Source organism: Bombus flavifrons, chromosome 5 (genome assembly GCF_040668555.2).
Source record: "Bombus flavifrons isolate JBK064 chromosome 5, iyBomFlav1_principal, whole genome shotgun sequence".
Lineage (NCBI taxonomy): Eukaryota > Metazoa > Arthropoda > Insecta > Hymenoptera > Apidae > Bombus > Bombus flavifrons.
Window position 1 is genome coordinate 11,191,879 of NC_138446.1, and position 25,227 is coordinate 11,217,105.

Here is a 25,227-nt window from a genome sequence, read left to right on the forward strand (position 1 = left end):
CATAACATAAAATATATATTACATTATATAATTTAATTACATTTAAAACCCTTTGCACTCGAGAGGCGACTCTCAGTCGCCACGGCGTTCCGTACTGCAATTCCTGTGGCGAGTGAGAGGCGACAGTCCCTGTTTATGCTAGATTTCAACATCTCCAATTGATGAGAGTGCAACATTGGTTCTAAATTGATTCCTTAGCTCTTTATGTTTTTTGTTAGGAAGTGTAAAGTGTTAGATTTTAAAATGGAGATAAAATATTTAATCTCAAATCCCTTCAAAACTATTGTTCGGACAACGTCTCCAACGTTAGATCGGATTCAACGACCATGGCAAAAGTATTATAGAAACCCTAAACTGCTTAGAAACCCTAAAAAAATGGTTTACGGAAGTGAAATTAGCTCAAATGAAGATGAACTTGATTTTGAACTGTTGAAAAATGGGATCAGTTATATTCAAGAATGCAATCTTGGTGAATGCTTTATAAATTATCATACAAAAAATACAGAAATTAATATTACAAAATCATATTTTCGAAGATGTAAATATAGATAAATTATTAGAATATAATGTTTTTATAAGTTAATTTGTATATAAAATCATTTTACGCTAGCTGTAAGACACGCGTCACATATACGCCAAATCATTTGGAGTAGCTGCTACGCCCGACCGAAAAAGTTCTTGAATGCAAAGAGTTAAAAAAATATGAAATGTAATGTTATATAATCTTAAAATAAATATGATCCTTTTATGTGTGTATTTTCTAATTTTCTTATTAGGAAAAATAAGTACGTTTAATGTTAAAATTATTTATCTATCGACATAATAAATAATATTTTACACACTAAATACATTATTTATTTTAAATATTAGGTATTTAAATATTTCATGATTATTATATTTAAATAGAAAAATAAAAAATAATGATGTAGCTTCATTGAAATAAAAGCTCCATTATCAACAAATTAACAAATTAGTAATTAACAAAAGTTGTTATTACAAAATAAAAATTCTATGTGTAATATATCAGTCTAATCCGTTCTTTAAACTTCAATAATTTAATTTTGCTAGTTATGTAATAAAATCTGTACTATACATTTTAGTACTTAAAAATATTCCGAATTTTATCATTGCTCCATTTGTAGGTTCAACGAAAATATCTTCATCAATAGCCCAATCATTATTTACAATCTCTAGAAAAAAATAATAAATAAATCAATTAAATTTGTATTTAATATACTAATGAAAATATTGTTTAATTTTAAAAACTTATACATTTTTAACAAGCTATATAAAAAATATAAATATACAATTTAAATACATTAAACAGCCATATTTAATGACTCTGAAAGGAAGTAAAGCTAAAGAAGAAATGTTATTTTTAAAACAGCAGTACTTACTTGGTTTAACTTGTGATGGCTTTGAAAATAATGTCACATGTGGTTCTTTCAAGAGTATTTTGTCCAAGCATCCCAACTTTATCAATATCTGCAAAGAATATATCAAATATCTCTCAAAAAAATAAATTTTATAAAATTTAATAGAAATACAAACTACATCAAATATTTCCATAATTATACACATAAATATGAACAATATTCTACTATAAAACCAACACAACTACCTCATAAACATATTATAAAACATTATAAAAATTTTATTATAGAAAGCAGAAAGGCAAAATTATGTAGTGATATATGAGTACTAAGAAAGATATAACTTACCTCGACTAATTCTCGTGTATGATATGGTTGCAGAGCAGGGACAAATCTATTTTGTATTTTTGATAACGATATACCCGGATGTGTTAAACAGTATGACAAAATTGATCCCAACATGCGATCAAGTACCCTACGATTTAAAACACCATCTACTCGAATCCATGGTTTTATAGCTACCTTTATTTCTTGTTTGTTACTGAAACATAAATGAGGCATATTTAAATATCATCTACTCTAAAATCTTGAATAACTTGACTGTATTTAAAATAAATAATTGGAAAGAATAAATTTGAGTTTAATAAATTTTAACTTTCATTGTATAACTTCATTTACTTTGAATCTAACTGTTTCACAGCTTTAAATTTATCTTTCTGGGGTAGTAATTTAATCCTCTTTCTTGACATCCTTTTCTTCATCTCTGTGTTGTATTCTTCATCGCTATGACTAGATGTATCTCTAGTGGAATCTTCATTTATATTTTCATTATTGTCTTTTGTCTCTGACTGAATATTTTTTTCAGCTATATTTTCACCAGCAATTTTGGATAATTCATTTTCTAATGGTATAGTAAGATTTTGTTTGGTTTCTTCTATCATATTTATATCATTATCTTTGTTTAATGCTTCTCCAGATTCTGTCACATAAACAGTTCCTTTAGGCATTGGTATAAGCGATTCTTTTTCAAGACGGCTTATTTTATATGAATGTATTAGCCAAGAATCAGCATAACGATGATGTATATATCGAACAGTAGTTACACCAGACCGCAGGAATAGATAATTATTGGTAAGAAAAGAAACGATTTGGTATAAATTTTCTCCTAATGTATCTTCAAATTCATCCTATCAAAATGAATAAAACAATAATTAACTAATGTAAGATACTTTATTTCTAAGATGCAAATTCTATTTGTTTTAAAATAAAATGTAGATATATTTTTACTTACTATCAACTCTTGGATAGTAGCCCCAAGTTCTTTTTTATCACATACAAATTTAAAAATTGCTTCCATATTGTTCAAATCCATTGAACAATTATTGGGCAAATTTTTTTTGAAATCAGAATATGAAATACCATCTTTAGGGTAAACTGCAAATTTATTTATTTCTTGTATTATGTCATTTATAGCATTTAATCTTAAAGGTAATAGATCTGAGGGTATTGATAGATCTTTAAAGACTTCAGTTTTGTCAATTTTTTGTGAGTTTGATCGATATAAAGAATAATAAACTTTGAACATATTTACGACAAAATATTCATGTGCATGATGACTATCTGCTACTGTGAGTTCGCTTAATTCTTCTCTCATTCGCAATAAAGCTATACGAGTGTACCGCTTGTTTACATCTGAATCATCAATCTTGCAGTATGAATTCAAATAACTCTGTTCTGTTGGAATATTTTTTAGGATATTACTAACAAGTGTAAAACCATTTCCACTGCCCTTTTTTGGTTGTAATGAAATTTTACGTTCATTATTCGAAATATATTGTTCATTACTAGATTTTGCATCATTAATTTCAATTGTTTCATTTGTGGAATGTTCTCTTGAATCTTCATTTTGTGTTTTATTTGATGTTTCAATCAAAATGACATCATTTCTTTGTAATGCTTCTTCATACTCTTCTGCATCTACAATTTTATGATCTAATATTTTCTTCTTTTGAGCAGGTTTACCTAAATCAAACATGTCTTCATTATCATTCCTTCGCCTTTTTCTCTCAGACGTAATTAATTTATTTTCTTTGTCTGTATTCAATTGTAGGTCTAAATGGAATGAAGATGAATTTTCAATATTTAACATTCTATCTTCATCTTTACTACTTGTACTTTCCAATAATAATACAGGATTATGTTGTACATGAATCACATTTTCAAATTCAGGTAGTTTATATAAACTTCCGCCAGTATCTCTTACTTGTACCGCACTATCTATTTTAGGATTATCAACAGTACATATTTTATCTTCTTCTATTTCCATCATTGAATCCTCATCACAAAGTGTTGAACGCTTGACATCGTCTTTGTTTAACTCAATTTTAATTCCATCTTGAAATTTAATTATATTTTGTTCATCATCAATTGCATTACGACCGTTCTCCTCATCAGTATTGAAATTTATTTTGTCACAATCAGTAAAAGGTTTCGAATCTTCGAAATTTGTTTTCTCACCTCCAAATTTTTGTAAATGTGTGTTCTTCTCTGTATCTAAATCCGAGAAACCATCTTTATCTGATTTTCCATCAACATTATGTACATCATTATAATGTAAAGTAACAGTATGGGCATCAAAGCTTTTGTCGTCATGCTTTTCAAGATCAATCATTGCACCACTGTTTTGCAAAGAAAATTCTTTTATAAATTTCAAATTATCCAAATTAGCCAATATATCTTGATATCGTTTAGCTATTCTAAAGTATGTTTCATCTTTTTCTTTTAATCTAGGATCAAGCATTATAACTTGATCAGGTATTTCAATATCAAAATCTATTTGATCTTGTACAATATAATCATGTATCGCTCCTATTAAACCACCAGTAATCGGGAATATTTCAACGCCATTAAAATTATCTGATGTTTTGCTTTGATCATTCATTTCATTATGACAATACCAATTACTAAGTTTATAGAAAACATCATATGATTCTTTGAATAAAGCATATGGCCATTTAGTATGAAATTTATATATATAAGTATTACTTAATTGATACTGAGAACTACTCATCGGCATATAATTACCATGTTTTCTTATATTAGGCAAGTGATTCTTTTTAATGGTAACCATTTGATCACTATGAATTTTTGTCAGAGCATTTCTTAACAACATGTCAGGATATTGTTGATATATTTTAAATAATTGGTATGTCCAGGATCTTCTATCTTTTCCACAACACATGGAACTATTAATGACAGAATTTACGACTGCAGAGTGTATGTCATTGATATTTCGAATATCTTTTGTGAAACCACGATTATAGAATGGTTTTGTAGGATGTACAACTTTGTAAAATAAATTAAATTCTTGAACTGTTTTTGGTACAGGCAGTGGTTCTTTAGATCCAACATCTGAAATATCATAATACTTCTTTGCAATGTAGGCAACAAGTGATTTAAACGCCTCTGTAACTTGCTTCTCATATTCAGGTGAGCTTTTATGTCCTTCTTTGAGTTTATTCACAATACCACCAAACCGCTTTTTAAGGAAAAAATTCTGTTTGAGTTCTTCAACTCCTAAAGCAACAGTATCAACGTTTCGTTGTTGTCTGAGCATATATAAAAGTCGTCGTTGACAAGCTTTTGACGTTTTGTTATGTGAACTGTATGAATATGACCGTAACACGTCTCTTACTGTAGAAAATGTTATTGCTTGTTTACGTGGATTTGGACAAAAATATACCATAGCGACCTTACAAACAAGCAAAATCTTATCCTCATATGGTTTCCAGTTTACTCGTAACTTGTGCATCCGTTGCAATGCTCGATAATCAACCTCGTCATACTTTGTTCGTCTTTTACTACTACATTTACGAGGCTGTACTCTTCTAACATAGGATTTTTGCTTCGTGCTTCGCTGATACGTCAACGCTTCATATTTGTTCTGCTGATCCAAATCTTCATTATTTTTAGTTTGTACCTTCTTTTTGAATTCTGTTGCACTTAAAGAAGGAGGCCCAGATACTGTTTTTAAACCAGAAAATTCAGTAAATCTAAAAGGTTTTGCCTTTATTTTAGAAAGATACGAATCTCTTTCATAAACTATATTCTGCTGTTTCCTTTTCTGCCGGACTTCAAAATTAGAAAAACCCCAATTCCAATTTCTTTTAAGATAAGCAAAACATGCTGAATCTGTTCCAGCAGCACCTTTGCGATCTCCAGGTACTTTGCCAGTATCAAATTTGACAGCTTCTTCTGGAGAGCGAGCTACCAATGATTGAATCATATCAACTTTCTTATTCAAATCCTCTAACACTATATCTTTTCCTTCAACAACAAGTCGTCCACCTAAAGGCGTGTTCATACATGTATTCCACATATCATACCAGTATTTCTCAACTACCTGAATTTCGGTAAAGTTATATTTAATTACGAGATACTGTTTATCTTCAATTACATGATAATTAGGAGTAGAAGATGTCGTATCCATTAATTCAGTACGACGATTCACATAAATAAATACTTGATCCTTCTCTTTTAATTTTTGTGGTCCAAACTGTACCAATCCAATATAACATAATCTTGTTACAGTTTCATGAATATGGAATACATACTTCCGTGCATAGAACAAAGAATTTCGAATATCAACTGGTAAATCTCTAACTAAATAATGTTTCCGAATAGGATGATTTATATATTTATCCATTTCTGGTATTGTAAATGAAACGTAATGAATCTTCAAGAATATCGATAAAGGAAGTCGTAAAAGAAAGTCACACATTAATGTCCATCCTCGAGGCCAACCATTATATTGTGGCAAAGGCGGAACAAACATTTTCCAGCTAACATCTTTAGTATAAATCGTACTGAATTCCTCTGTTAACTCTTCTGTAATGTTAAAATCATTATCTCGTAAAATTTGTATCTGTTCTGCTTTTGAAAGAGTTTGTTCACCAGGATGTTCGTAAACCAAATAAAATAAAAAGATATGTAATGCTTTCATACGAAGAAATTTCGGACTATATCCGTATTTTCTTGATATTCTAGAATTACATTTAGAACTTGTTGGTATTATTGTAGATTGTTGAAATGGAGATTGATCAGTTTCATCATTGTGTGCATCATTAACATCTTTGTTTAATACAAATTTTGTTGTATTTTCTGTATGTTTCAGAGACGATTTAGGTTTTTGAGAAGTCATGAAAAAGAATTTCAATTTTGCTTGTTCCACGGTTGACTGAATAATGGTACTATTAACATCAATGTTTGGATCACATATATATGTTAAATGTTTCTCTTTACCATTTCCACTCAGAGTTATTTTTATATATTTCACTAAATTATCTTTTGCAAGCTTTTGTAGCAACCTTATTAACGATTTTTTATCGATTTTTACATCATACCCTTCTTTATCTTCTTCCTCATATATCATCTAAAATTAAATGAAAAACGATTAATAAAAATGATTAAAAAACAAACATATTACATAATTACTTATATTATATTACCTTCATTAACTTTGTCATATCATCAATGATCCGATGTTTCTTAACTGATTCCATAATCATATTAGCTCTTCGCAATATTCTATATGTAATATTTGTCACACTTTTCTTCTCACTATTTTGTATATCTTCCATAAATCCATCTATTTCATTTTCTGGTTTTTCTTCATTTGTTGATTTAAAAACTTTTATGTCAACTTTTATATTTTTATATGCAGCTACTGTCTTTTCATTCTTTGATAATTCAGAAATTTGTAGTAACATATTATTAGAGTATGAATTTTCTTTTTTCATTTGAACTTTATTGATTTTATCCAATAAGTAGTTAGAGAAAATGCATTTATATCTATTTGGGCGTTTTATTATACGATATTTATATAATATACGATTAACAACATAAAACGTTTTTTGTAATTCTACTCTGTCAGCGTACAACCTTTTTTCTGGTAGGTCATCCTTATTAACAATATCAGATTCAACCACCTTTTCTACGCTCTCCATTTCATCATTAATAACAGTATTTTCTTCTTCCTTTATAATCGTTTTAGTTTTTTCCAAGCTATCACTTTCAGTCGTAATTTGCTTTGTAAGTTCTTTAATTTTATGCATTTCTTTCTCAAACTGTTTACTTAGCTTACTAGCTTTCTCATACCTTTTCGATACATATTTTGCAAGCCTTTGTCTACCAATGTCACTCATATAAGTAGCAACAATATTCGTTTTAACTATGTTTCGCAAAATCGTCCGTGATTGTAATTTCGTTAATCCCATTATTTTAGCCAAACTTCCTTGGCATACACCATCAATTCTATTATCTTCAATTATTGTATTTGCTTGTTTCAAATATGGCACACCATATCTATGATTTGAAATATTTATCTCTTGAGATTCTTCTTCATCTTGTATTTCATCTTTATTCCATGCTTCAAGGATATTAATATTTGGTAGTAATAACTGTGCTACTTTAATTTTCTTCTCCTTTGTAGAATCATTTTTTTGCTGCCATTCTTCTGGTGATGCTTTAGGATATAAAGTTCTATATGGTATTCTAATATCTGTTTTCACAACTTTCTGGAAAAATGAAGTTTTAAACAATTTGCTTAATGCTTTTTCAATTTGCAGTTCACGTTTTATTTCGTCATATTCTGCAACATAATTGGGTTTTGATTTAAGAATTTTGATAACTTCTTCTGCCAAGAAAATCATTTTTGGTTTTCTTTCAACAAAAAACCTTGGAAGATGTAACAGACTTCCATTACAACCATAATTATCACTTTTCTGATGATGTATTTGTTTCGTTATTAGCTTATAACGTAGTAAAAATTTTCGAAGATAAAATAAGCTTTTAGAATCTTCTTTTAATGCATTGAGACTAAGTTTTCCCTGAGTAACTTCGCCATGATATCGTGATCTACCTACTCTTTCTAGAAAACAATACTGTTTTACATTTAATTCAAGTATTGGAGATATTTCATCCCCCATTAGGGCATGATTTCTAGCACATTGTGATGCAACAATAACTAATTTTTGTCCATATCTTTTAGTAACTTCTTCTAAGCTAAGGTTTCTTACAAGTCCTGTGATATCTTCCCGAGTATTATAAGTAGAACAAGATCCTTTAATACCATTTGCAACATCATTCACAGGACAATGTGGATAAATATCTGGAGGTACATTTTCCTATTCAAACGTATAATTTCTTACAAGTCTGATAATTTACTAGTTTATTCGAATTTTGGTCAAGATACTTACTGGTTCCAATATGATACCTAAATCAGGATCCACAAACTGATAGCGATCGAAAATTACAAGTGATTCCCTTGGAGTTTCTAATTTGTAAAATGTAAATTCTCTGATCTGTACGCATATTGACCATATTTGAGTCATGAATGATATTGGGAATGGTAAAGGATTGTGAAGTCGATGAGCTAAACGTAACCATAGCGCTGAAATGAAAAAAAGTTATAAATTACAAGACATATTTATTAAATTTATTTATTTAAAATAAAATTTAACTCACTTTTATTTAAAAAATAATATTTATGAAAGTTTAGAAATTAGACGTGACGGGTAATATAAAAACACTAAATTAATATGTATATATTATCCGAGAATTTTTTACTTTCACAAAATAAAAAGATTATGTACATATATTCTAGTAAGTATTAATATTTATACTAACCTTCTATGGTAATGCCATCCAAACCTTCCAATGCCACCTCGTCGATTATTGAATCTACTAAATTAATTGATGAGTATGACACCATATCAATTATATTTGATTGACATTTAACACCGTTCAATTATATTTTAAAATATATAATACATAAAACACAAAAAATATTTCATATTTTCATTTCATAGTTTAAATATCACATGTGACACATGACTGATGTGATACATCTTGTCATAAACAGTAAGGTAGCGCTAGGTAGCACATTACATGTTATGTGTATGTGTGTATAGTATAGTGAGTAGTCAAAACAATTTCAACCAAGTAACGCTTGGTGGAATTCAAGCAAATTCTTTATAATTTTTATAATACTTCGTAGGTAGATATGCATTATTTATGCATAAACAATTCTATTTATAGTTAAAATTGGCTTAAGAGGGAGCAAAATGATGATCTTGTGCCTTCTACTGTACTGACTACTCTATGGTAGCGCCGTTGGTGGCGATTTTGGGAAGCGCAGGTCTGCATGCATGCACAACCGTGGATTCCTCAACACTGCAGTTTCAAGACTTGCATGTACGCCCGTGGTATAGTCTATCCAGTGAGACGAGATAAACGTAAACAAAATTTAATTGCTGAGACTACAACTATTGGTAGCAATCAAATTTTATTTACGTTTACTACCTCATATCGTTGGATAGACTATATACTATTTTATCAATACATATGTACATATATATACATATTAGAAATTCCTATATCAATAGTCGGATAGTTTTGCAATTTTCGTTGCAAATGATTTAAAAAGATCCGTTCAATAATGTCTTTAATAATATTCTTCGGCAAAAAGTTGCCATCATAAGCAACAATGTGATTAATAATAATAGTAATAATAATATAATAATAACAATTTATCTTTCAACCTTCTGGCCATGAAAAGGGATTCGGTTTACAACGGTAGTTACTTTTATTTTCCTTGCACTCTTGATCATACATCCTTAATTTCCGATACACACTTCCTTTATCTAACTATTTAACTATTAATCCGGTAATTAACTAGCTTCTGTATATTCTATACTGACAAACCTCTCTATTTTATGTATATTGTACAAAGATATAAAAAAAGTAGTATATTTCAATTACAAGACATATTATAATAAACGCAAGCTATAAAATATTTTAATGAAATATATTCAAATCATAAATTTTCTTTTGATATATTGTAATAGGTTTGAAAGGAAATAATTCCAAAAAATTGTGTAAAGAAATATTAAAACATATACCATATATTCTATTCATTGTTAAAAAATTATATATTTACTTATATTTAAATACTATAGGACAAAATAATTATTTGTTTGTGTATTATTTTTATTTAATTAAATTAGTTATTAAAGTAAAATATTAATAGAAACTGTGAATTGTGAAAAATTCCTCATTATTCAAAGCTGCTGTTAATTACTACTGAAATTACTATAATCAGTGAAAAAAGAATTTTTATCTACTAATATGATTACTTATATTGCTTTAAAGTTATTAATTATAAATAAAAAATATTCTGTATAATATATACATTTTATTAAAAAATATCTTTTTATAAATTGTCTTTTAAGTTGCTATAAAGTTATTCCTTTTTTTTAACTGAATTTTTTCATGTTCATGATTAATGATTTTATTCGAGCGTTTTCTTTTCCTTAAAAGTTTTTTATTCTGTTGTAACTGGTGTGAAGTATCATTGATTTCAGTACTAGTTTTCAAAGATGATGATGAAAAAGAAAACTTATCTAATTTTACTTGCTGTGAGTCTTCTGCTGTTGATAAGTTCGTTGTTTTAATCTGTGGCTTATCAAAAACGGAATATTTATTTTCTATTGAATTTTTACATTCCACATTTCTACAATTTGAATCTTTTATATTTATGGAATCTTCTTTATCAGTCACTAATTTACTAAAAATTGCTGTTGATATAGGAACTGGAATAGGTATAGGAATTGGTATAGGTATAGGTAGAGGATATGGTACAAGAACTGTAACAGGGGGCAGAAGTGTTGTAGGAGGTAATGAATGAAATAATTCAGTTGGATTGGATTGTTTAACTGATGAAGTTCTTGAAAATACATTGGTCTGATTCTGATATCTTATTTGGTTAGGTTCATTTATGCAAGATTTAGACAAAGATGGAATTTCATGATGCATTGTAGGTGTAGTTGAGTTTGAAAACCAAGATGATGATTGTAATATATTTTCTGTTGGAGTGTCATATCCTTTTTCTTGTAAATTTCTTATGTTTTTTACATGTATGTTCCTTTCTAAATATGTGTTGCTATCTTTAGGGCTATGTGAATTATTCATGGTATCCATCGCATATTCCTGTTTGAAGTCCTTACAATTCAAATCATTTTTTCTTAAATAATTTTCTTTACAATTTGTTTGATTAATCATGGAATGGCAACATTTGCTTTTCTCATTTACTAAAGATTGCTCTTTATCATGTTCATTAATTTCTGTATAAAAATTCTTTTTATGTTCATTGCAATTATTGGATTTTGTACATTTCTTTGTGCACACTGAATTGATTTTACTGGGCCATTTTTTATGTGGGTCTACTGATTTTTCATTATCAATTTCTTCTGTTTCTATTGATCTGTTCTCACAAAGCGATGATGATAAACTATGAGTCAAATGTGTATCGACTAAATATGTATTCTCTGCAGGACTATTTAATGGTGATTGACAACTTCGAAACCATAGTTCTGGTGTTATTAAACCACTCTTCTCTGTATCATGAAAAGGAACATTATTTAAACCTTGAAGCATTAAATGAGTTTGTGTTTCATGGCAAAAAATATTCATTTTGTACTGATTCAAACATTTATTGCTACAAAATTGAAGCTGACTTTTACCATCCTGAAAAAAGGAATAAGATTAGTAATTCTCTAATACATCAAATTATATTATAGTACAGTATAGCATTTTTAATTAAAAATAAAATGGTGAAGATAAGTTACTTTTATTTAGTATTCTACATTCAATTTACATACTTGAAGATCAACATAACTAATTGGATTTCGTATATGTCTGCACCAGTCACATGTTTTTGCTTGTTTAAAAATTGCTCTTCTACTAGCTGCAAAACAATTTTCACTACAAAAGTATCCTAAAGCATCCATCATATTATAAGAAAAGGAACTGGATCTTTCTAATTCAAATATTTGAACAATTTTACCACACCAAGAACAAGATATATTATCTATAAAAATGCTAAAAATTATAACGAATTCATATGTAATTTATATTATGTACATAATACATATTTTATACTTTACCTGAGTAAATAGAACTTGAATAACTTTCATATGGAAATTTAGATGTAGTACCAAAAGATACTGGTTTTAATGATAAGGGGGATGAAATTAATTGTCTATTCACAGACATTAAGTTGTTATTAGAATAAGATAGAGGTACATTGGAAACTTCAAAAATTGAATCAGATGTATTCACTACTGGGGATTTTAATCTTAGTTTGTTTGAAACAATATCTTGATCAGTTTGAAGAGCTTGATTTTTTGCATCAGATATAGATGTAAAATGATCCAGATTTAAACTTTTTGTATAGCCACTATCCACTTTATCATAGCCATACCATCCTAATAATTCACTCATTGCAGTTGCTGCATATTCCTGTAATAATGTATAAAATATGAGTGATATTTCATCATTGTTTAAATACAAAAATACTTTCTGTTAATTTATATTGTGACTTTTTCAGAAGTATTATACCTTTTTCTTATCTCTAATTGTCTTAAAAATATAACGCGCCTATACTATGTTAAATATTCTATATATTATGTATTAAGCAGTATATGATCAATTCTAATCTAATCTAATTGTATCTAATGTGTTGTAATGTAATATTTTTTAAGTACAGGCTGGTGCAGGTTTTAATGTCGCACTAACAGTTTGTGGTTATTAGCGATAACTTTGATATTTTAGATTTCGTTTGTTAGATTTGCTTGCTTGACGAATTTTATTGTCTTCTTTGTATTGTTAGGAATAGTTAGCATTTCTTTCATGTTTATGTTATCTCCTAGTATTCTTCCTTGATTTCTATATCTTCTGTAGTGGATAATTATATGTTCGATTGCAGGTGATGTGTGGTATATAGTTTCACCTGTTGGGGAATTTGCGGATATTTTTGTTCCATTAAGTCAAGTAATGGTGTTATTCTCGTTGAAATATAAAGATAAAGTGTGAGTGAGCTACAAAAGCAATATAAGAATAGAAAGAGAACGCTGCATTGAGGTTTCTTGTGTCCTTGTCTAAAGACACATACACATTCTTATAGTAAATATGTAACATCGATGGTAACACCGATCAACGAACGATGTCAGTGTGCATACTGGATTATATAAGGACAGACAGGGCCTCTATGCTGCGTTTTCTTTCTATTCCCATATCGCATGGCATGATACACGGTGACATATAAATCGTGTGCTCTATTTTTATGCATATCTCTATGGTTATTTCTGTATCCTATTCGAAGTCATGTTAGAATTGTTTGTTCTCTTCTAGTGAGGTTATTTTTCTGTATTTTGTTATTTACTTATATAATTGTATGCGTTATATTTATTAAAAAAATAATTCTTTTATTTTAACGAAAAGGCAGGAAATATGGTTTAATATTTAATGCAAATTAATAAATCCATAATGTCGATGTGCATGTATTATTAAGTTAAACGGAAAAGAGTAATATGAAACTCGAACATTCACTAACATTATATAGAAAATTCTGTGGAATAAAATTTAATTATACATTTCTGAAACTAAATTATGCAGTATAAAAACGTCCTATCTTTTTAGTAAAATTATCCGCGTTTTAATTCTTATACAGAGTTTTGCTAATGTATTAAATTATTAAATGAAATATACCTGCAATTAAAATATAAGTATTGTAATTGTCTTTAAAGTATTGTTTATATATATATACATATATATTGATTTTGTAGGCACAACCACGTGCTAATCCCTTTTTCAAGGCTGAAAGATAGGAAAATAAAGTTATCTATGTATCTATACAACTAAAACGTTTGTAAAATAAACACGTGTATATACTTGAGCAATATTAGATGCAGTTGATACGAAGTTGAAACTTATGCATAAAATATTTTGTGATGATAAATAATAATATAAAAAACAAAACAAAATAACGAAAAAATATATCAAAGTATAAGCAATTATGTAATTTAATAAATTATGGTATTGTTAATAATTATCCTGCTTGATGTTAAAAACAAAATATATTAATAAAGTTTGGTACTATTAATAATTATTCCAGTGTTAAAATAAACTAGTGGAAAGGTATATTAGTTTTGACGCAAAGAAATTATAATGAACGAAATTCAATATTCACGTTAATTATAATGGAATACGGATCAATGGATTGTGTTACATTTTAATAGTGTATAGATTATATTGCTCTCAAGTTACTTGTATATGTACGAACTTTTGCAATAAGATCAACTAACGTTGCCTTAATGCTTACAATGAGATAATTCTAAGAATAAACATGGTTACTTTATTATGAATTCAATATATAATTTTGTATTAAAAACATATTTTTATATTTTCGAAGTGTCCAAATTTTTATATTTACACTTTAATTTTATATTATTGGTATTTGTGTAATATCATATAAAATTTAGTGTTGTATTGCAAGTACATAATAACTAAAATTTATTCTCATTTCCTTTTCTCATGAAGTATGAAAAATTGTAATTATTCTCACAGAATTTGTTAAGCTTTACAACGAAATAGTTTTGTACAATTTCACAAAAATCAAATATTATTAATTTAAATTCGAGAAGTAAATTATAGCGAAATTATAGCGAACAAAATGGAAGAAAAATTTATAAACACTCACAAAAATAACACGTATTTTACCTGAATTTCATCACCAGTTTCTTCTTCTTTAATTTTAACCAGAGTACAATTTCTTTGGCGTGAGCGATTGCCACCATTATCTTCAGGCAAAGACGAAAATACTTTTCTTGCGTTTTCTTCAATTTTTTGTAGAAATAAATTAACTGGTCTATTGTCCATCACGAAATATCAACATAAATTGAAAAGTAATGTTCCTTCAAGCCTTCTAATGAAATTTCAAAAAAATTAGCATTAATTTTACTTCTTGCAACATACGTATATAATTAAATTTTTAATTTTATCACGAGAGAATTGATTATATTAATTATATTAAGATCATTCGGATAATAATTAATATTACTTCATTATTTTAAATAGAGTGTTATAATTTGTATCTTTTTTATATTTGTTTTCCAATTAAATTTATTTTAAGATACCAATGGCGAATATGCTATTAACCTTTAATTCAGTGAAATTAAAATTTTTTCTATAACTTGTAATAAAATTCTTTTCTTTTTTTATTTCCGGTTTTTAATTTTTTCACTATATTCAGTGTCAAATACGTAACCCGTGACATGTAATGATTGTGATTTTATGTAATATCTTTTCACATTCACATTGCTATTTTTGCTTATGGCAAACGTTACTTGTTTAAATTACTCAAAATATCTAACAATAGTAGACTTAGAAAGGAATATAGATAGATATTATCCATTTCTGTAATTAATTCAGTCAAACCTGCATATATGTACATAAATATATATACATAAATGAAAACAAATGTTACTTTGAGAAAAAGAAATAAATTACAATTTATGAAAATCTTTATCTCAGTATATTAGATATTTATTATTATAGTATTTACGTATAATAGTAAAATTAAAGATTATATTTATAGCAAAAAATAAATAATTTATGAAAAGAGATTAAACTTTTGTGTACAAAATATAATTTTCAATAATACTTATTAAGTATTTAACAAAGCAATTGCTTTTATAATATTGTTGCAATAGTAACAGCAAGCAATCATTTAAAATTCCAAATAATTGATATTGAAGCAAGTACGTATATATTCAAATAGGTAATACAGCACCAAGCTGTGCCTAATCAAATTTCACTGATATTTTTAGGCCACTAAGGTAACACAACTTGCGTGAAAATAGATCGCATAAATAACTCGTCCAGTATTTTCTCCTTCTCAAAGACTTAAACAGAAAATTTGATTGTATTTTTCAGGCATTTATCTTTTTCAATTTTTCATTTTTATTTTATTTTTCAGTTTTACTTTATTTTAGGATTTATAATTATCATTTGATAATAATCACACGTATAAAATTCTTTAACATCGTACAACATTCATTTATCGAAGACATATCTCATGAAGAATAAACGGTTCTTTCTTCATATAAATATAACACGTGTTGCTTAAACAAATATTTGCACTAATATTTGAAAATAGTCCGTTAGAAATATATTTTCTATTTGTAAATCGAATCACGTATCATGATTTCCACTCGTTATCATTCTTTCGAATAAGAAAACACATTAAAGAGCGATCTTTTGGATCAATCTTTAATTCTAATATATGTATGTATGTAGCGAAAAAGATGCAAAGAGGAAGATAAAGGATAAAACTAAAGAGTTTAATCATATGCGCGCACTTTCTTGATTTATCGCGGTTATTCATAACGCTGATTTTTTTCGAACTTTTTAAAGATACAATGACTTGTGAAAAATTAATGAGCAAATGGATGGTACATATATAAAAATACCCGCGGAATTATTTCGTTACAAACCGTTCGCGCTCGTCCAGAGTCGGCGTTAATAAGAACTGACATGTTACACCTGCGACCGCTAAGCGTCGACTAATCGTGGATTTTCGCAGTCTATTAAATAACGCGGGATGTTGCGTTACAAAATGCGCATATTGGTTTGCTAGATTAATTAATTACATTTATTATATTTTAAGGTTTATCATCTACCACATTTTAATAATATTAATAAATTAAGCAATAATTTTCACGTAATTGAAGGTAACGCACAAATAAGCTAATTAAATTTTAATGTTTCTCATTTATCATATTTTAATATTTCGATAAAAATCGATAAATTATTTCTTTTTATGGTGCTATAATTAATCTCTCGAATCTGGAAATTTATGTTATATAAAAATTACAAAGAAGCTAATTTGATAGATTGTCACAATTTTACGATATATGAACCTATACAGAATGTTTTGAACGTGAATAAAAAAATTTCATACAGTTAAAATAATACTTAAGATTCTCTGAAATGTGTTCTATTTTCCACATAGAATTCACATTAAAAGATGCAAACGTTCTATGAATGTTTTGTATATAAAAAATCGTACAATATTATATATTGACATTATGTGATTATTTTTTTATTGTCATTTAATATTATTATAAATAAACTGACAATTCTAAATACAAAAATAATATAATGCATATAAGAATTTAAAATGATATAATATTATATAATAATTATTTCGCTATATATTACTTATAGAAATATATATGAATAAAAAATTTTATATTTGTTTAATTTCACCACTACAATGAGGACAACAAGTTATATTTGAATCACTTCGTGGAAGAAATATTTGGCCACCAATTGCAACAGCTGCTCCCATCACTGCACTACAAGCTACATCTTGTCTTCCTGACATGAGCAACTTTGGACTCATAAGAAGCTGTATATAAATGAAAGAAATAAATATACATGAAACAAGGTAAAATGAATACAAAATAAATATGAAATGAAAACTTACTTGTTCTGCAGTCTTTTCAGCAAGTGTTTTCATATCTAAGCCAGTTATATTAATTTCTCTTTGTAAAGTAATGTTTTCCACACCACATAATAATTGAACTTTTAGAATTTCTGCAAGTTGACAACAGCCTTGTACTAAATCTATTATATTTGTACTTGGTAATACATGCCTCTTGCAGGAAACACTTCCAACATGATCAAAATTTTCACGCAAAATACTAAGTATCCTTAAATAAAAAGGACATAATATATATGTATTAAAATACGTATGTTCCTGCTACTTAAAGTATTTTGTAGAAATATTTTTATTAATAAAATACATTTTTTGTAAATACATGTAAGAAACATACCTGTATGTTTTAAGGGATATATCTCTTATAAGATTTCGATCCTCTAGAAGTCTTTTTATTGCTTCTTGGAGATCTGTGGTTCTTTGGCAAAGAGCTGCTTTCCATTTTGCAAGTTCTTCAACCATTAAGCTACCAAAATTTATTGAAAGTTATGTATATTATATACGTCGGAGTTACATTAGAATTAGGGTTAGGGACGTGAAACGAATCTTCATTTGGATTACACATTGTCGTTATGCAATAGAGAAGATATTGACTAGTGCAAATACGATTATTATAGAATTGGACAGGTAACCGTGGTAATTAGATACTCGAGAAACTAATGACAATGATCCTAGGTTCAATAACGAATCCGCGGTCAACGGGATAACAGGATGCGCTTCCTTCCAAAGCCCAAATCGTACTCGACTTGCTTGGCTACGATGGAAGTATAACTAAACTAACTCTTTGTTAAAACGTGGAATATCCACCGAGCGTACAGACGCTAGGTAACTCGCTAATACGACCTCACGAGAGAATGACTTTCCGTCGCGATGATGCTGCAGAGGAAAACTATGATGGGGTGTGTCTAAGGACACAAGATCATCGGATTCGTTAAAGATAGCCTTCGTTCAGAAAGTGGAGGAAATTGACGTTGCTGTTAATTGGTCAATTTCCATGTTGGTGGTTAGAAAAAAATGCTAGCTGCCCTCGAGGGAAAGCTGCACGTGTACTGCGGAAACGCATCGACATCTGGTAATCATCTCACTTGAAGAATAGAGTCTGCAAGTGGCGAGCTACGGGACAGAGACCGTTGGAATGTTTACTGTCGAGTGGTACAACTATTTCCTTTTTAAGGAGAGCTATAGAATTATTCCATGCCTCTGCCAGACAAAGTGTTCATCCCGTGACCGCGGCTACGTTCGGCGACTGGCTGTCGCCTCGAGCCCAAGCTCATTATCACAAATCTCGAGCAAATACAATCGGATCAAATGACGACAATTGTTTAATTACGCCTATAATAGAACTTAGATTACGGTGTTAAGGAATTTTCCCGAAGTTCCAAAGGGAAGGCTCCGATGTCCTTTCATCTCCGACATATATATTATGTATGTAGTATCGTGGAAAAAAGGTCTGTGGCGGCACTCGATAGCAAACATCACCACTCGACACTAACTAGTGTCGGACGACGGCAGCGCAATGGTTAGCGCCTTAGATTACGAACGTTCGGAACCCGGGTTCGAATCTCGGCGACCGGAGTCCCATTTTTCTTCCACGATACAAAAATGAGAAGAAAAGCGGGCTGTACCCAGCAGCGACATCTACAGCCTAAGTATTCCGATACTACATGTATTATTATAAATGAGCCATAAATATTTATATTGAATTATTTTCATTTACCTACTGGCTAAGAATTTACTCCTCCAGACTTCACATTGACCTGCTAACCACTCTGTTTGTTCTTGATGGGTTGATAAATTTTGAGCAGAATTTAAAAGAGCTCGAGCAAGTTGTAATTTATCTTCAGTCAATAAATGAACTTTTGTTTCAAGATCTTCTCCCACAGCAGCTACTAATAAATTTTTTAATTCTCCATTAACCTATTGTAAAAAAGAAAAATGTATGATATAATATTATTATTTTAGTAATAAGTAACATTAGTACCTGTGCTTGAAATTTCAACTGATTTTCAAGTTGACTATTTTCTTCTTTAAGTTTCTGTATTTCCGCTTCGTATGCCTTTTTTTCTATCAACCAATCACTTTCTGCAGACTTATCTTCATCTACTGTCTTTAAATCATTAGATACCTTTGTTTCATGAAGTTTCATTGCAGCAACTCGAGAGACAGCCATATTCACATTTACATTACTTTTTTGCAATCTTCTATTCTTTTTTTCATATGGAATGATTGGATTGACTGCAGCTTTATAAGGTTCATAAGGAATAAATTTTGGCTCCTTTGATTTTAATGAATTTAAAATATGTTTCTCATGTTTTACATTAGTAACATGCCTTGGTATTAAATTTACTATTGGACCATTTGGCATAACTGGAGGAGTTGAACTTAACTGTTTCAAATTTGTTGGATGATAAATTAACGTTTCACCAAGACGGCACTTTGTCTGTTTAACTTCAATTTTTTCAGCCGTTGCATTTTCCATCCCATCACCTTGCGTACGTTTAATCCAGCCTGTAACTTATACATCTTAAATATTAATAATAACACATTAATATATAACATAAAAATGAAAAATTTTAATGTTAACAAATATGATACTAACAAACATTTTTATTCATATTGTACGTTCTTTCCCATAATTAATTGATTTCCCATACATTCTGTTATAATAATTATTAAGCAAAGTAAAGAAACAAATATCTTATTACTTATATAATAATAATATTACTATGAAACTAAGAAATTGTTATCTTGTGGTCATTATCATATTAAAAGTAATTGTCATATGTACTTTATTTTAAATATATAGAAAACAATGAATATGCAAAATTATATGAAATAGGATGTTACATTAACTATATTATACTATACAATTATGTGAAATAAGGAAAACTAAGTCTAATTATAAAAGCAAAAGAAACAAATATTTTATAAAAAATGTAAATTTATATAAGTATGTATATAAACAAGAAATCTAACCTTGTGACTTAGTTTGAGGTTCATCTATTGTAGAATTTGAAATACTGGCCATTTTCACTTCTATTTGGTAGATATCTACTTAAAATAATCTTAGTATCATTTCATATCATAACAAATTATCAACTACTTTTTATCGGTCATTATTAATCTATTACTTGACGTATCCAATTTAGTGAAAGGAACTCAAAGAGACATGAGTAAGAAAATATGTATCAATACCAATGTATGCATCATGTTTAGGCAAAAAGTATAAGAACATTTTTTATGCAAATCCTAATTTCCACTGTGTAGATACATTTATCAAGTAATATTAATTTTTATATTTTTATGAATATTTTACAATTCTATAATATTTTGACAAATAGTGACTAAAGCAGAGGGTTAAAGTATTGAATGTATTTAAAATACTGCAGTAATGATAAAAAACGAAGCAATAATTATGTAAAATAGGTTTTAAGCTTTTAATCCTTTTTGTTTGTGTATTATTGTCAATATAATATATTGTGTTATTTTTTAAATAAAATTTCACGAAATAATGATAATGGCACTTTCAATATTCACAAATATATATATATATATATATATATATATATATATATATATATATATATATATATATATATATATATATATATATATAAATTATGTCTATGATAGTATAGAACATTTGAATTATCGAAATTTACAAAAAAGTTTGATTTCTATACAGATTTTTTCTTATCTAATATCGATAATTCAATTGTTATAAATCACTAGTCACCAGAAAATAGTTTTAAATTCTTATAGTTGGTGAGATCATTAATTATATATTTAACAGAATAACAAAAAGACATTAAAGAAGGAAATTAAATTAACAAGCATTTAATATGACATATAAATTAAAAATTATAATTTTGCAGTATAAAAAGATTTTAATTTTGCAATATTGTCAAATTATAATCTGAAACATCAATTAAATTTTATTATAAATTGTAACCTCTTTTGCAATTTATATATTTTTAACTTAAAAACAAAACATTACACATTGATATTACTTTATTAAATACGGTAAAGTTTAATGATAGAATAATGCTTATAAAAAGATTTTATAATAATTATAGCGATGTAACAATTTTATATCTTGAACCGTTACCATAATTCTTATATTCTTATAAATTCAAATTTTAACTTGAAATATAATAATAACATGTTCGTATATTAAATGAACTGTAACAAAATAATATAAAAAAAGTAATAACCATTCCAAAGAATAAAAGTTATGGATAAAAAAACATATAAAAAATATAAACGAAGGATCGCACAAGCTGTAGCTAAAGTCGATAATAAGCCTCCAAGATTTGAAGTGTCCACATATTACAAACCGCATAATATGAGAAGTGACGTAAATCGAATAAGAGAAATCGACAAGCAAAATATAAAATTATTAAGGCGGATGAATATAATTACTCGATTAAGGGTAAGTATAAAAAGTTTTATTTCTGTAATAAATATCTTTTATTCCTCATTATTTTCTATCTTTTTGTATACTTATACTACTATATTTTACTATTAATATGTCTTATACTTAATACTACCACATCATTTCTTACTATGTTTATATTTAGTATTGTAATATAACTAATCTTAATAATTACAAACATGTATTGTATAAAGTATATAATCATATATGTTTTATAAAAATATTGCAATTTTCTAGTAAAAGTATTGAATGTATTATTTAAAATACTGCAATAATGATAAAAGGAAGAAGCGATAATTATGAAAAATAGGTTTTAAACTTTTAATCCTTTTTGTTTGTGTATTATTGTCGATATAATTAACTGCAACAATATATTGACTGCTTTTAAATTAATCTGAAATTCATGATGTGTCCAAATTATAGGCAAATATCGATTGCTGGTTACCAAAGATAAAATATAAATCAAAACTTGATAATCAGGAACTAAAAAATACACAAATCATGAAAGAAAATAAAAATTTATTGCGAAAAATTCGTAGAGCAAGTACTGATTATCCTACTGCCGAGTTTATACAAGATTGGAAAGAAATGAAAATGAAAATGGAACACAATAGAAAGTAAATTATTCCTTCAATATTTCATGGATATATATTTTCGTTTTCAAAGTTTTATGCAAAACAATTTCGAAATTAATTTTACTTAAATTATAATTATGACAAAATTTAAGTTACATTATTTTTTTAAATTTTTAATTAAAAGAACACTAGCTTTTTATTTTTATCTTTTTATATCTCGTTCTATCTTATTATAATTTTAATGAAATCAATATGACATGTATTCATATCTTAAAACACTTTATTCTTTCCATTCCATTGTTAATGGTGAAATTCAACTTTAATTTGTATTAATTTTAAATTTTCAGAGCATAGAATTTTGAAAGTTAGAATAGAATTTTAAAAATGCAGTTGAGAGATAGAAACACAATAATGAAATGTAATAAAATAAAAGAATAAACTTTATATCATATTATTATTACACATTACACGTAATGTAAATGTTTATATTATATTGATGATTAAATTCTATAGATATCAGAAAGAACCTACGACACATACCATTGGATTACAATCTCCACAAGATCATTGTATAATTACAGATTTATCATTGCTAAAACATATAAATCCATCTATTCGAACCAAATGTTTTTTTGAAATTGAAATCCAAGGAGATCAGAAATTAGGATCCATTCATTTTGAACTTTATGATGATATTGTACCTCGAACATGTACAAATTTTGCGGAATTATGTCGTGGATATAATGGCTTATCGTACAAGTAAATAAAAGTAAAATACACATTTTTGTTTTCCTCCTGCAAAATTTTACTTAAAAGACGTGAATGATGTGTGCAGTTCTATGCAATACATTATTTTGATAAAACACGTTTATTCAAAATATTACTTTTATGATATTATTATTACAAATATATATATATATATATATATATATATATATTTATATAAATCCTTAAGTCGATTTCTTTAGAAAAATTTATTTGAACGGTGGAGATATCCGGAAAAGATATCTAAAAAAGTCTACTTTTCCAAATGAATAATATTTTTTAAAGGGAAATAAAATTACATCTTTAACTAAAAGGAAACCAATGCTTTTTCTAATAGGAACACACCGTTTCATCGAATTGTATCCGGTTATTGGTGTCAAGGTGGAGATGTTACAAAACTTAACGGATGTGGAGGAAAGTCCATATATGGTGAATCATTTGAGCATGAGAATTACAACTTACGTCATGCTGGTCCCGGAATTTTGTCCATGTGTAACGAAACTGAAAATACATGCAATTCCAAATTTAATCTTACTTTTAGACAATTGGAAACAGTAGATGGGAAAAATGTAGTTTTTGGGAAAGTGATTGCAGGTCTCTCAAACATTTATAAGGTAAATTTATTTCAATTACATCAAAATAAAGATATCTTCTTCATTCCTAAATTTTTCTAAATATATGAAGAATATTTGTTACTTATATAATTATCTTTTAATAAATTAATTTAAATTTAGAAAAGAACAACTGTACCTTCTTTCATATATTTTATTTAATACATCTTTTTATAAAATAAGGAAAATTAGAATTATATAACAGTTAATTAAAGTATACCGCAGAAAATCACAGAAAAATATTTTGAAACATTAAATATGCAAATTTTTAGTATACATGGATCTATAAATCCAAGAAATAAATAAAAAGTTTAACTACTGTACTGAAAGAACTTTCTATAAATTTATTTATATAACAGATTTAAAAAATAAAATTGATTCAAGAGTACTTAGTAATGATTTTAAACATGACCACATGTTAATATATCTGATATTTTTTAGATTGAAGAATTTGGTACAAAAACAGGAAAACCATTTAAAACAATAATTATATCCAATTGTGGTATTATATCAAAATATATAAAAAATAGATAAAAATCAAACAAAGCATAAAAATTTCATTTAATTGGTGAAAGGCAGAAGTCTTTGATAGTATAACATCAATGTTAATAGTTTAATTACTTTATCGTATATAGAAAAACATAATTATATGAATTACTTAATTAATTTTTCTCTCAAATGTTCTTTCTTTATATCTGTACATTGTATAAAAACATAAAACATTAAAAAAGATATTTAATTTGTGTACAATATTTAATAATAAATCGTACTTTAATATATTAAATTATATTTCTTTATAACGTGATTGTTATTCTTATTTAACGTCTTCGATACGGCGCTTGTTCTCCAGATATCGTCATTTGACGGCCTGGAGCTACGGGCACGGACAATTGTGTAGCGTAGCGTATTGTTGACAATTGACAGTCAAATTGACCTCAGCCGATATTCAGTCGACGTTTAACCCTGGGAACGTATTCGGGGTGATCAATTATAATCGACACTCGTACTTGAGACGGTTAATGAATCTATCCCCATTTCATATGTTATGTTTATTATGTTACATTAATAT

At 27.6% G+C, this 25,227-nt stretch overlaps 4 protein-coding genes across 15 annotated transcripts; 1 reads left to right on the forward strand and 3 right to left on the reverse strand.

Annotated features, from left to right (window-relative positions):
- Positions 1-10: 10 nt before the first annotated feature.
- Positions 11-9,338, reverse strand: LOC138180050 (general transcription factor 3C polypeptide 1). 2 transcript variants are annotated; one of them, XM_069113474.1, is made up of 8 exons: positions 9,060-9,335; positions 8,630-8,823; positions 6,881-8,557; positions 2,665-6,804; positions 2,052-2,560; positions 1,722-1,914; positions 1,398-1,485; positions 11-1,190 (listed from the first exon to the last, which is right to left on the reverse strand). In XM_069113474.1, the coding sequence occupies exons 1-8, from the start codon at positions 9,142-9,144 to the stop codon at positions 1,069-1,071; spliced, it is 7,008 nt and encodes a 2,335-aa protein (XP_068969575.1). In that variant the 5' UTR covers positions 9,145-9,335; the 3' UTR covers positions 11-1,068. The 2 variants fall into 2 exon arrangements, with proteins under 2 accessions (XP_068969575.1, XP_068969576.1); XM_069113475.1 differs by lacking the exons at positions 11-1,190; positions 1,398-1,485 and having other exon boundaries at positions 1,795-1,914; positions 2,029-2,560; positions 9,060-9,338.
- A 1,268-nt stretch (positions 9,339-10,606) lies between these two features.
- Sobp (Sine oculis-binding protein) lies at positions 10,607-15,149 on the reverse strand. Of its 3 annotated transcripts, none has more exons than XM_069113489.1 (4): positions 14,991-15,149; positions 12,377-12,731; positions 12,092-12,300; positions 10,607-11,957 (listed from the first exon to the last, which is right to left on the reverse strand). In XM_069113489.1, the coding sequence occupies exons 1-4, from the start codon at positions 15,147-15,149 to the stop codon at positions 10,659-10,661; spliced, it is 2,022 nt and encodes a 673-aa protein (XP_068969590.1). In that variant the 3' UTR covers positions 10,607-10,658. The 3 variants fall into 3 exon arrangements, with proteins under 3 accessions (XP_068969590.1, XP_068969592.1, XP_068969591.1); XM_069113491.1 differs by lacking the exon at positions 14,991-15,149 and adding an exon at positions 13,984-14,086; XM_069113490.1 differs by lacking the exon at positions 14,991-15,149 and adding an exon at positions 12,831-13,203.
- A 2,235-nt stretch (positions 15,150-17,384) lies between these two features.
- LOC138180060 (golgin-45) lies at positions 17,385-20,887 on the reverse strand. Of its 6 annotated transcripts, none has more exons than XM_069113495.1 (6): positions 20,372-20,641; positions 19,754-20,280; positions 19,490-19,689; positions 18,110-18,238; positions 17,761-17,986; positions 17,385-17,682 (listed from the first exon to the last, which is right to left on the reverse strand). In XM_069113495.1, exons 1-6 carry the CDS (start codon positions 20,385-20,387, stop codon positions 17,521-17,523), a joined length of 1,260 nt encoding a protein of 419 aa, XP_068969596.1. In that variant the 5' UTR covers positions 20,388-20,641; the 3' UTR covers positions 17,385-17,520. The 6 variants fall into 6 exon arrangements, with proteins under 6 accessions (XP_068969596.1, XP_068969595.1, XP_068969593.1 ...); XM_069113494.1 differs by having other exon boundaries at positions 19,754-20,286; XM_069113492.1 differs by lacking the exon at positions 20,372-20,641 and adding an exon at positions 20,749-20,887 and having other exon boundaries at positions 17,386-17,682; positions 19,754-20,286.
- A 28-nt stretch (positions 20,888-20,915) lies between these two features.
- On the forward strand, positions 20,916-25,188 carry LOC138180063 (peptidyl-prolyl cis-trans isomerase A). Of its 4 annotated transcripts, none has more exons than XM_069113502.1 (5): positions 20,916-21,035; positions 21,980-22,204; positions 22,631-22,824; positions 23,885-24,161; positions 24,600-24,911. In XM_069113502.1, exons 2-5 carry the CDS (start codon positions 22,007-22,009, stop codon positions 24,690-24,692), a joined length of 762 nt encoding a protein of 253 aa, XP_068969603.1. In that variant the 5' UTR covers positions 20,916-21,035; positions 21,980-22,006; the 3' UTR covers positions 24,693-24,911. The 4 variants fall into 4 exon arrangements, with proteins under 4 accessions (XP_068969603.1, XP_068969605.1, XP_068969602.1 ...); XM_069113504.1 differs by lacking the exon at positions 24,600-24,911 and adding an exon at positions 25,009-25,188 and having other exon boundaries at positions 20,926-21,035; positions 21,997-22,204; XM_069113501.1 differs by having other exon boundaries at positions 20,926-21,035; positions 21,997-22,204.
- Positions 25,189-25,227: the final 39 nt, after the last annotated feature.